Source organism: Limulus polyphemus, unplaced genomic scaffold (assembly GCF_000517525.1).
Source record: "Limulus polyphemus unplaced genomic scaffold, Limulus_polyphemus-2.1.2 Scaffold0, whole genome shotgun sequence".
Taxonomy (NCBI): domain Eukaryota; kingdom Metazoa; phylum Arthropoda; class Merostomata; order Xiphosura; family Limulidae; genus Limulus; species Limulus polyphemus.
The window spans coordinates 5,069,306-5,082,513 of NW_013665610.1; the positions used below are offsets into that span (position 1 = coordinate 5,069,306).

Consider the following 13,208-nt stretch of genomic DNA (forward strand, 5'->3'; position numbering starts at 1 on the left):
AAGCAGGTTTTTATTAAATTATTTCTACTAAAGATTTGTCTGTGAATTTATGGAGCCTTTACTGAGTCCATCTGAATGAAAGGTGATCTTCATGATAAGATCAAGAAATACTTCCTTTCATCTTACAGTTTCCATATTTCATTTGCATAACTTCTAAAGCTTCCTAAATGAATATTAAAAGTATTTTTTGCTAAAACTTTATATGTTATCTCTTTTCTTTTTTTTCTACCCTAACTTTAACTGTAGTGAAATCATCAATGTTCAGAGAAAAAAAAAGTTTAAAAATATGAAAATAAATCAAAAATTCTTTTCTTTAGAATTGCTGTATATTGTAACATAGTTTGAGCAGGTCTTATGAATTTTTTATTTTAATTTTTCTAAAGTTACTTTTTGTTAATCTAATAAGTCTTAATTTTTACATTTAAGTGACTTTTATTAAACAATATATAAACAAAACTATATGTAAAAACAAGAAATTTTGGACTTGTATTTACCTATTTCACTAATATGTACTTCACAGCATACTTCCTTAGCACTAATTTTTCATATTTTGTTGGTTCTTTACAAAATCATTAATGTTCCTTTCAAATACAAATTTTAGAGCCCAAAAAATATATTAGGCACTAGAATAGAATGCCACAAAACTAATACAATTTAACTAGCTTTCTAACTAAGCTATAAGTAAGTTAACCAAATTCTGTTTGCTGCTTGGAGCAGAAAAACATGATCACAAACTATGAAACTAAGGCTAAATGTCTACTTACAAGCACCACAACAAAAGAATAGTATAAGGAATCCTGTAAAGAAAAAGTTATTTCTTTACTGTTATAAATAATCCCAATGTCAGAGAAAATCAATGACATTTTTTGAAAGACAGAATGACATGGGAGGGATGTGTCATGTGGGCTTGACTTTTTTTTTCACTGTTTCAGTAAAACACAAAAATTGGAGGTTTTGAATTTAGATTCTGGCTTGTCAATATGTACAGTATGTTTCTGATTAATTGGACACTGAGAATATTATATAATGGTAGAAAGAAAATCTAAAATGTGCAATTTTGAGTGCAGACAAATCATTTGTCACAGAGAACTAAATACTGAGAATTTCTGAAAAAAAATTTTCTTTTTGAAATTAAGCTAAACTACAAGTTTCTAATTTTTACATTTGACTTGTTTTTATAACCACAAATAAAGAACATATATTGAAGCAAGAAAAATAGTTTTCACTGTCAGTTACCAATGAATTTTAAGCCTACATTTTTATAATAATGGTACTAGTATCTATATAAATAAATGTTAATATGTGTGTATGTGTCTGTTCTTTATATGTTTTCACATTTCTTGCTCAATCAGCACCAAACTTGACACAGTGATACAGGATGATATGACCCCCCTATTAATTTTATATCTAATTTTGAAAAAACTATCTGCACAACTTGACACAGTGATACAGGATGCACATAAGACACAAGATTAAAGAGGGGTATCAACAACCCACCATGAAACATGATGAAGGAAACTATAGTTTGAGGGTGTACTGTAGCTTCAGGTATTGGTGAACTTGTACAAATAGAAGGCAGAATTAATGGAGAAACTGCACAGGCATAATCAAGATGTAAATCTGAAGAAATCAGCTAGAAATCTAAATGTAAGAAAGTTTATGTTCCATGATTATAAACGTCTAGCTTGAGTAAGTATAATTGGTTGAGAAATTGAGACTATTTGTGTAGATAGTGGGTGTGGCTTCTGTCAAGAGTTCAAAGAAATTTATTTCTCCTTTCTCCAAATGTGCCCTAAGGAGCTTAAAAAAAGAATGTGTAAACAGAACAATTAACCTAGTTTCTATTTATACATAGAAGTAGGGTGTGTATGTAGAAGTATTCAAGTTACAGAGATGAAAAATTCAAAGTTTGTGAACTTGACAAAATAGCTCAAGTTTTCTAATTTTTCTTTAAGGTTCCCTTTGAAATAAAGCAATTAAAATTTAGATAATATAAAACTTTGAACTATAATGTTAATTTTAATTCTAACTTCATTGGCATACATTGATCGTAAAATTTCTTAACTAAGTTTTGAATATATCTAAGTAAAACCTCATGACCTGTGCAGAAAAGGGTACCTGTCTCAATAGGGTTAAGGTGCATTTCGCCCAAACATTAAATAGGGTTTTGTGCAATTCCTTACGATCCCTATTATAAACTGCTATTGTGGTTCATGAAAAAGTTGAAAATGATTAGATATATAAAATTGAACTTTCGGACTGATAAAAAAAAAAATTAAATTCTAAAATGAAGGAAACTATTCTTAATGTGTTTTTTATGACAACAGTGTCTCATGATTATATACTATTTTAATACATTTGTTTTAAATTTCATGCAATGTGGTTGAATATTTATACTGTGAAAAGGAATATCAGTGAACCCCCACCCAGTCCACAAAGAGTTAATTATAGAAAGACTTGCCAGAAACATAGAACAGCATTGAATCAGTTTGCAAGAAACTGACGTATAGGATGAAAAAAAGGTTGCAAGCTGCTTTTTAAGCAAAAAAGAAAGATTCCTTTAAGTATTGAAAATACAAACAATTAACAAAATAAATTACCAATGAATATTTAGTTGCCCTAATAATTCTTCAGAGACTGTCTGAATAACTGTTTGACTGTATCTGGTATAAGATCTTTCTTTAAAACAATTATTGTATGAAAAGAAGTGTTTGAAGTTTAATTTTAAGTTGCCTAAAAATGTACTAGATACAATAAGTAGCATTCGTTTTTTTGTGCAACATTTAAACTCCATATAAAAGATTTAAAAAAAAATGTGGTACAGCCTGTCTAGTTGTTGTAGACATTGTACACTCATCTTTCAGAAATTTACCCTCCAACATATCCAAAAATATTATTTACAGTCTTTAACAAGATAAAATAATTAGATGTAGTATACTGAAGGTTAAGAAAAATTGAAGTACAATTTTAGCTTCATACTGGAATTTCTTTCTTGTCTGAAAAAAAAAAACTTTTTGAAGCCCAACTTTAAAATTCATGCAGACTACTTTAAACTGTTACATGATTACTCATAGATAAAATACTTAAACATCAATGATGTTACTTACCATTCAAGAAAATCAGGAGAGTAGTCAAATCGAAATAAATTATCATCATCCTCAACATAATTTTCATTGAGCAGGAGGTAGAGCTCTTTCAACTAAAAATATATAGAACAAGTTTAATTCTCTATCGAACTTTCTTAATCAATTCAGTCTTAATAGATAAACAGTTAAAATTACAGCAAGAAACTAAAAGCTCTGTATCTGGATACACAATTCTAATATATGCAACTGTAACTTAAAGGTAACAATGACATGAAGAAAGGCTTAGTCCAAAATGTTATTCATCATTAGTGCTGTTCGTGCTAGTAAACCATAAACTTATGTTATGTGGGAGAAACTAAACTATTACAAAGTTTCATCATTTTGACCCCTTCATGAGTCAGTAGTCTTTACATATTTGTATTCAACTGTCATCAGTCATAGGTGGATCAAGAGGGGGCACACACCTCCTTTTAAGAAAAAAAACTATGAAAGAAAAGGCAAGAAGGAATTATATTTTAAATGCTTCATGATATTTTGTATAACAGGTCATATATACATTAATTATAAAGAAAATGGACATTTTCATTTTAGGGTAATTTGAGTGCTATTTGAACAGTAAGACTAATTTTCACTAATTATTTCAAATTAATTATCAATTTAATTAACATGATGCCATAAATGTTTGAGTTACTGGTGAAATTATCCTGATAAGTTTATATAGTTGAAGAAAAGCAGTTTTGCATTTAATGTACTTATTATGTCATTAATGTGCAATTTTGTTATCAAGTGTTGAATATTGTAGTTGATTTATTAAAAATAGATCTATTGAAAATAAAGAGTGACATTTTTTGAGTAGTCCCCCCTGTTCAAATCTTGGATCCATCAGTGCTACTATATAAAAAATCCTAAAACAAGAACGTATTTAACTATGACTAGTTCATATAAATAAAGCCTAAAAATACCACATGCTTCAGTTACTCAATCAACCCTATTACTGATGCATAACCATGGAAGTTGTTGATGCAATAACAATAATTATAAAGGTATGTATATATATATATAAGGCACATGATTCATGTCTCAACTTTAGCCATCGTCACTAAAGAGTATCTACTGATACTGTAATCATTTAAATTTTCCTGAAATGGAGGGGTATCAATGACACTTGCTGATTTTTTTTTTCTTCTCAAAGTGGACATACATAACCATATTCCATGAAACCTGGAAAACTTACTACATAGCATCTAGTTTCAGTTAAAAAATACTTCTTTTTTTGCCTTAGAATTTCAATGTTTTTATTGTTGTTCAGAATTTTCATTTTATATATATCCAATCAATTTGAAATTGACTGATTTCCTTTATTATATTTCTTTTGATACTACATTTTTTCTGAATACAGTAGTAACCTTTTCTTTGTTATAAATTGTTAAAACTATGCCAAAAACTGACAAACATTTACAGTAACCTAAGATCTGATCTTTAAAAACAGCATCAAGTAAGCCTAGATAATTATATATTTTTGCAAATAATATTAACGGTCAAAATCAGTTTATGTCCAATAAATATATTTTCTTATGAATACATAACAAGATTTTTTATTTATTTATGTGTGTTGTCTGAATATGATGAACTTAACAATAATATTCAATAAACAAGGGTTTGAGTTACTGGAATATTATGCCATCATTTACTGTATTCACTAAATCTAACTAAGCTTACAAGATGTCAGAAGAAAATTTACATACCCTTGAAACAATATAATTTAACATGAAAAAAATCTGGAATGACAAAACATCTAAAGAAACTACAAACAATTTCAAGGTCCTTCATTTGTCTTCTAATATTCATGTTAGATTCTATTGTTTTTCTCAGCAGAAGTTACAAGTTGTCACTTCCCCATGAAACCATAACTTACTTCATATGTCACTTTATTCATTCTACATTGACATAAATATTTTATAATGTGGTCTATCCAATGGTATTTAAATCTTGCTTGTACTAGTTTTCAAAGTTGAGCTGTGTTAGTAGTTGTTCAGGTCACATGATGAGAGATTAAAAGGCATATAAATGGAGGCATGTAATAATACAAGCAGAGAAAGAGAAAAAAAATTACAAACAAAAGATGGATAATTCTATTCTCAAAGGATGATATTTTCTTAGCAAATATAAACCTATGCTTTGGTTTGACATAAAAATTCTAGAAAAAATCTATGAATGCATTATTTACAGGCAAGACTCTTTGGAGCTGTACAGAAATGCAAGTTTAATATTTTTTAACATTTTTTCGGGGGAATTTAATACATTAAATAAATAGCATAAAATGACAAAATAACAATTATGAAACATTTTTTAATTAAAAAGTGTTGAAATACGGTTAGGATTAATATTTCTATTTAAAATTTGATTGTTAATTTTTTTCAAAATTTACATTTATTCTAATGTAAAAGTAAAAAAACATGCATCTCGTGAGAAAAATATACTTTAAAGAAAAAAGAATCCAACCTACCTATCATCCCTTTTTTCAAGATGTAACTGTAACCACACAATTCTTTTCTTAGGCCTCACATTTATTTATGACTATAACCAATAAGTATAACATTTATTCTTCTCAGTTCAAAGTTTAAGAAACAGGATGCAATTGTGTTAGAACAACTAGCTCTTTGTTATTCAAAATAGACAAGTTTTTAGTTTTATATATAAAGAGAAATAGATCTAGGTCTAATTTAGGTGAATTAATATATTGGTTTAATACTCACAATCAAAGGGTCAGTGATATCAAGAGTATCCCATTTAAAGCCCTGAGGAAGTGAATAAGGCGTTTTTCTGATATCATCTTCATTTTTGGGAGATTCAATGGGCCCAAATTCTACAACCTTTTCATCTGAAACAGAAATAAGGCTGCAGTGTCAAACAGTTTTCCTGGGAAATAAGTATACACCTACATGAAGCACCACAAAGCACAATGTAATAAAAGCAGAGAAAGAGGAAAAACAAACACACATGAGAAACAAAAGATAGATAATTCTATTCTCAAGGGATATATTTTCTTAGCAAATATAAACCAGTGCTTTTGTATCCTATAGAAATTCTAAATAAATCTGTAATTTCATCATTTACAAGTGAAACTCTTCCGAGCTGTGCAGAAATGCAAGTTTAAACTTTTTGAACATTTTTCTTTGGGAATTTAATACATTAAATAAATTTTTGTAGATAACAAAATTCTAATTAATTTTGTTCCTGAGGTAACAACCTTTTACAATTTCAAAATATATGCATAAAATTACTTTGGTTAGCACAAAAACTAAAGTAAGTTATGAATATTGTACAAACATTTTAACATCTTGAGAAATGCTTGGCAAAATAAAATATATATAGAACCACAAATTATATGTAAATGTATTTGCAATACTGAAATATAATAGTAATAAAGTACTTGGAACATTATTTAGCTGATTTTCAATAATATTAATTTATATAATAAATAATTGCTTATGACTTTTCCTAACAGCTGTGCCTTAAAACACTTTTTTCTACTTTTATGCTCTTCTAAAGAAAACTAAAACTGGTAGTTCATTATTAACTACTTTGAAAACAGCATAAAAGGCAACAGATCATGATTTTAGCACTTCCAATAAAACTATACTTCAAAATGCAAGGTTAAGCTAAATCACATATGATAAAATTTTTGGATATCTCTCTATGGTAGCGATGTGACTAATTTTATTTTAAACTTATTCCATTTCTTTTTATGTTCCACTATACAAATGATTACACAAACAATAAACATAGTCAAAAGTGTGCAGATACACTTGTGTCATTCAGGAACAGTCAGTTAGCAGAGTTTTCTAATGTTGTGATGTCTGACTTTGAAGTGAATGGTGTTGAGTGTCCATTTCAGCATTAGATATGGTGTGGTCACACTATTAGTAGCAGATACACCTTGACTTGTTTAAATGCATTATATGGACCACAGATTGAAGCTAACCCTGTAGGACATCTTTAAAACATCATACACAAAAACAGTAGTTGATATCCTGATATCCATCTACCTGTTTTACAAAAATTCCTCAAAGAAGATTAGAGAAGTAAAGAGAAAACAGAAATAATGAAAGATCATCTAAGAAAATCCATTAGGACAAGACGGATACACAATAAGCAAATTCTTCTTCATAAACTTCTGAACAACTCGCCAAGCATAACTGTGCACATCGAAATCTTTTTCAATGAGTTTTTTTACATACTTCTACTTCATGATATTTTTGGAAAAATCAAAAATCTCCTTGTTGTTTCAACCAAAATGACTTCATTATGCTCATTGCCTTGGGCAAACTAAAAAAGTGTCCAAATCAAGTTTCTTTGCATGCAGAATGAGGAAGGCCCCCATGCTAAGTGAGTTCAAGTGTACATGTCAAAATAAAAATTGAAGGGGTACTCACTAAACAAAATGAAAACTAAAGCAGATCTAACAGAAGACAAAATACAGATTGTTGTTAGCCATCAATGATGCACTGGACAAATACTTTAAGAGGTGATTAAACTGAAATAAAATGTGATTGGTGTTACAGCCTGGATAAAACCACTACTGACTATCTTATAAAAATTAATATCAATAGGTTAGAAGAACAAGGAAAGCAGTCAACATATGGTGGTTATTTGGTCAATGACTCGGAAGACCAAACTTTTGTCCTCGCTGAAATAAACATTTTAAAAGTGAGATGGAAGGGACAGAATGTGTTAATGAATTTGAAAGTTACATCTACACAATTTGTAAATTTTGTTGTAAAGTAAATGGTAACTATCATGCAACTATCAATTAAAATTAAGTAAGTATATCAGACCTATCTGCTATCATTTCTCTAGCAGATATGCACAAAGTACACAGAAGAATGGAGACATCAGATTATTATTTCTTGAGCCAGCTGTATATTTAAAACCAATGAATCTGCATTTTTCAAACTCCTTAAACCTTACTAGTACACAATTTTTGTATTTGATTTAATTGTTTACTTTCACTGTCTGTGTCATTTGATGATCTTTTTTTTTAAAATTACGAATTGACTTTGACATCACCATTATATCCTATCACCACAGATATCATTTACTGCGCATGACACAAAGTTTTAGTGTCTTACATTCGAAAGTTTATTAAACTACTTTTGTTTATGTTATACCAATTAGTACAGCATTAAATCTTAGTTAATAATTCATATTTTAATAGTATACAAGTTTTAAGTTTTTAATTCTATAAGGCAATATTCAAAAAAACCTTGAATTTTCCTAGTGTGACACATTTTCTCTAGGTATCTTCTCTATTTTATCCACCACTCCTTCAAAAAAGTATGAAATTAAATGTAAATTACTCACTATAAAATCATCATTACTCAGACAAACCATAATTTTCATAGCCTTCATTTCTGTTTGGTTACAGAGCTATCAAACACAAACTCAGAACCCTTGTGCCACACCCACCTGTCACATCCTCTCTTTCAGAATTTGTTAATAGTTCTCTCTTATGTTTAATTATCTATTACCTATAACCAATTCCTCATCTCCCACCAAAAGTTACAACTTACATAATCTTAGATTTTGGAGGCTCATACATTTGTATGGTTACTTGGCAATGAGGAAGTAACATGTAATAAGTGATTTCAAATTTACTGGATTTTAAAGTAAAACAACTGACAAGTAAAAAAAAATACTAACAGGAAGTAGCATCAGTTTTTTGTGACAGTGCTGTGTACACGCAGTGTTTTTACACAGAGAAACCACATTTTGTATTTGACATTTTCACCCCCACAGTTGATGATGGCAAATATGAATTAATATATGCTTGCCAAGACATATTTTTGCTACTTCTGGCAATCCATGGCTCACAAATTATAGATCTGAGAACACAAGTTCACAAGAAGCTACATTCAAGTTCCAAGTACATAACTGCCAGAACTGGGGAATTAGCCATTGTAAGTTATGATTTTTATTTTAACAATTAAATCAAACAAGTTATACAGAATCAAATAACATTAAGCATGTTCACATACATACATCCTTGAGAACATTATTGGGTTTGATCAAAACTTCACTGAAAATATCACTGGAGTTGAGTAAAAAAAAAAAAATTCTGAAGAGGATAACTATTAACATGAATGTAACAGTAAGGAAATATTCTATGATCTCATAATAACCCAACAGCAACCTCATAGAAAACTCTAACCAATTGTACTGAAGATACTTTGAAAAAAAAATGTAAGGAAAATAATAAAAAAGAACATCAACGAAATACAACTATTTTCAACACAAATTAAGGGACTAAGTATGAAATGCTAGATAAACTTTTTAATGTGCATTTTGACCTTTTCTCTAATCAGTTTATGCTATGAATATAATTAAAATCTATCTATTTCACATAAGACTAAAAAAAAATTAATATACTCACCAAGTTTTGGAACAGGCTGAGTTTCCCAAAATTCATAACGTTTGTGCAAAGCTTCTTCTGCAGTTTTTGCAGGTCCCTCTTGCCCTACATTAAGAGTGAGTACTTCCATAGCTTTCTTTAAGTCTTGAAGTTTTGCAAGTGGCATTCCCTAACAAAGAAGAAACATTCACTGGATATAAAAATATATACTTATACACAGCCTACTATTAAGTAAATAGATATCCACTCAAAAGAAGAATATAATTTTAATAAATAAATAAATTAACATGAAAAAATGGGTACAAGATTACCATTACTGTTTTTGTGGATCTGCCCTTTGCAATGTTTAATGCATTATAATTATAAGCTTTGAAACCTGAGCCTATGAGATGGCACCCACTCTAGCAAAGAACTTAGATGAGTTTGTCTCGATGGCACCCACTCTAGCAAAGAACTTAGATGAGTTTGTCTCAATGGCACCCACTCTAGCAAAAAACTTAGATGAGTTTATCTCAATGGCACCCACTCTAGCAAAGAACTTAGATGAGTTTGTCTCGATGGCACCCACTCTAGCAAAGAACTTAGATGAGGTTATCTCTAGAAGTTGATTGTTTTGATTATGTGTATGGAACAATCAAGAATAGACCACACATGTAGCAGAACCTGTATCCAACAATTAGACTGTTCACAAGAAAACAGTAATGCCCTGATCATAAAGCCATCAGTTTGTAATTTAGCCTAAATGAACAGAGCTCTTGCATGAAAAACCTGCTTTGTCTAGTAAGTTAGTCACTGATGCAGACAGGTAGAAGGCCTTGCTCAAAAATTGTGATGCTCTGACAGCAGTGATCATCCATTTGCACAACATCAGCTGTGATTGTCTAGCTGCCCAAATTGCATAACATTAAAAAGTATTGTGGTATTTTGTTTTCAGAGTTTGGTTCTCGAATTCTTTAAAGAAAATTTGATAACCAACATAATTACTAGAGCTTATAAATGCCATTTCTGCTTTTGCTTTTAACTTAGTGAGTTGGTGTTCCATGCAAGCCTGGTATTAGCAGCAACCAGCATAACTCTTCAATGATGTTATCAATACAAATTAACAGTGAGTCATGTATTTTAACACATGTTTTTACATATGTTCAGTCAGATTCATCTGCCAAATACTAAAATGGCTAAATGAAAACCACTTACTTTTTCTAATAATTTACTAAAAATTTTCAATGTTTGTGAGATCAAATTAAAATGACAAACTGCAGGAGGATAAAACAAGGCATATGAGAATTTACCATTATTAAAATAAATATGACCAAAACTCCATACATCATTTTCTTTAAAAATAGGAGTAGCATTAGTAACTCTTCAATCCTCAACACATGCCCACGATCTAATGATCCATCAAAAAATGAAAGAGAGAGAGAGAAAGGTTCACATATATGATCTTTGACCTCTTTTAAAACAATGGGGAAATCATTGTCTGATCCTGCTACATTATCTAGTCTTATTTTTTCTACTTACCACTAAGGGTTTGATATTTACATAATTCAGGTCAATTCCATTATTACCCACAGCATGTCCATTACCTTCATGTCACCTTTAGAATCATGTTCCTCTAGGTCTTTATGTCTTTTCTTTTTCGACTTCTTTTTTGTTTCACCTTCATTTTTGCTGTATATAAAAAGGAAAAAATATAATTCAATATTTAAGCATACGTAACTGCTACTTTAAACTTTTTTATGGCTAGTTACAGGTTAGTATTAAATTTAACTTGATATGAAAACAGTACATATGAACAACAGGCCAGTAAATACTTAAACTATGTCTTAAGCAATAATTTTTACAGGAAAAAAAAATACGTTTATTGTCCTGGCAACAGAAAAAAAAAGTTTTCTTTAGTAAAATTTTTAGTTACAAAGATGTAGACCAACATATTATGTTATGTTGTTAGATTGGTAATAGAAAAAAAAAAAACAAGAACCATTTTCTTCTGTACAAAGACAATAGTTGGAACATGCTTATCATTTGTAAACATCACTTTTCACATTCAGTGTTAGTGTTACTAATACTACCACTACTATTAGTATTACTAAGTACTGTGCAGCAGTATTACGACTACTAGTAGTACTATATTTTAATATAGTAAACAAAACGTGTGTATCACCTACTTTTCCGAAGACTTGTTTTCCCCATTTTTATTCTTCTGAAATTCTAAGTTCTGATTTGTTTCGAGAGACTGATCTTTGTTTTCAAGTTCTTTAAAAGTTTGACGATTGTCAACTTTCGTCTCATCTCTTGCCAATTCCTGCTCCTCCGCCATTATACAGATGTTACAAGCCGGGTTCATGGCGTCACGTGGTGTTGAAAGATGTCATTTGTTGCGAAGAAATGTATTGTCAAAAATATTAATCGTTATTGTTGATAATTTCTTATTTATGGAAATAACTATAAGTAAATCTAGAAATAGCCTTAGTTTAAATTGATAAACAGCATATCTAGGTGAAAGATGAGTAGTCAGAAAAATTAGAAAGTCATTGCTTTCTGTGTTTCGAATTTCCGTATAATGTAAGTAAAATTAAAACCTTAAACTTCTTATCGAAGGAGAAATTATTTATTTTCAAAACACTAAATGCATTTGAACGGACTTCAGGGTTAATTGAAAATATCAGAAAAAAATATTAACAATTATATTCAAGACTAGAACTTAGTTGTTGGAGCGCTTGACTTACAATCTGTGGGTCGTTGGAGCAAAATAGTGCCACCTTACATGCTCACCCTTTCATCAGTGAGGGCGCTATAATGGGACAACCAATCCCACTGCGGTGGTAAAGAGCAGCCTATGAGTTGGTAGTACCTTCCCTCTAGTCTGTCTTTTTAAAGTTAGGGGCGGTTAGCGTATGTAACCCTTGAGCATCCTGGCGTGGAATTTAACAAACAAACATTCAAGATATAAGAATCATAACATTTTAGAGCAAGTAAAGTTAGCATACAACAGGGGGAGTAAATTGCAAAATGGTAGAACTATGGATGAGTGCAAGTTTACTTATTTGTATTTTTGAGTATAGGGCTAGTTAATTTTTCTTACTATGTGCTACAACTTATACTTTTCTGGTGGTTTTTTCCGTTGTTCTCCCAAATGCTACAGTTATTGCAGTAAATGAAACGAACAAAACTGGTTATTGTTATTTTTTGACTGAAATGAAAGTGAGAGAGCACTATATTAATTATTATAGTATATAGTAATTAGCGTAGAAGATTGTTTTATGTCTTACATGATTACTCCATAAAACACTTATTTCCATTACAAAAGTGTATGGAGCAACAGCATTTATTCATTGCTTTTATGCTTTCAAAAATTCCTATTGTATTGTTTACTTTTATTTTATGTTAGTAATACTATCTGTCAGTGTACACAAATGGATGGCAACATAGGGTGGTGAATAATCAGACTTTGTTAAAGTCTGGCAGTGAAAATACGTAACATTTTAACAAAATCTGTGTATATATTGTACACTTATAAAAACGTTATGCTAAGGTAAACATACTGTTACGACAGCGGAGGTCACGTGACCCTAGTAACACGCCACGCGCTTCTAGAACGTTCATGAAGCGTCGGGAGACTACTAGATATGGGGTAGTCTTGTATATATATAAGACCGGCCAAGAAGAGACGGGAACAATGTGTAATTGAACTGCGGACAGAGTATTGTTGA

General features: G+C 30.2%; 1 protein-coding gene across 2 annotated transcripts in view; it reads right to left on the reverse strand.

Moving 5' to 3' along the window:
* Nucleotides 1–11,830, reverse strand: part of LOC106457365 (glycylpeptide N-tetradecanoyltransferase 2-like) — a 30,679-nt gene extending 18,849 nt beyond the window's left edge. For both annotated transcript variants that reach the window (XM_013916811.2, XM_022384385.1), the window contains exons 1-5: nt 11,664–11,830; nt 11,082–11,166; nt 9,520–9,667; nt 5,843–5,967; nt 3,108–3,199 (exon numbers count right to left, since the gene is read on the reverse strand). In XM_013916811.2, coding sequence (XP_013772265.2) covers nt 3,108–3,199; nt 5,843–5,967; nt 9,520–9,667; nt 11,082–11,166; nt 11,664–11,815 — 602 coding nt within the window. In that variant the 5' untranslated portion in view covers nt 11,816–11,830. The remainder of the gene's footprint in view (nt 1–3,107; nt 3,200–5,842; nt 5,968–9,519; nt 9,668–11,081; nt 11,167–11,663) is intronic.
* Nucleotides 11,831–13,208: the final 1,378 nt, after the last annotated feature.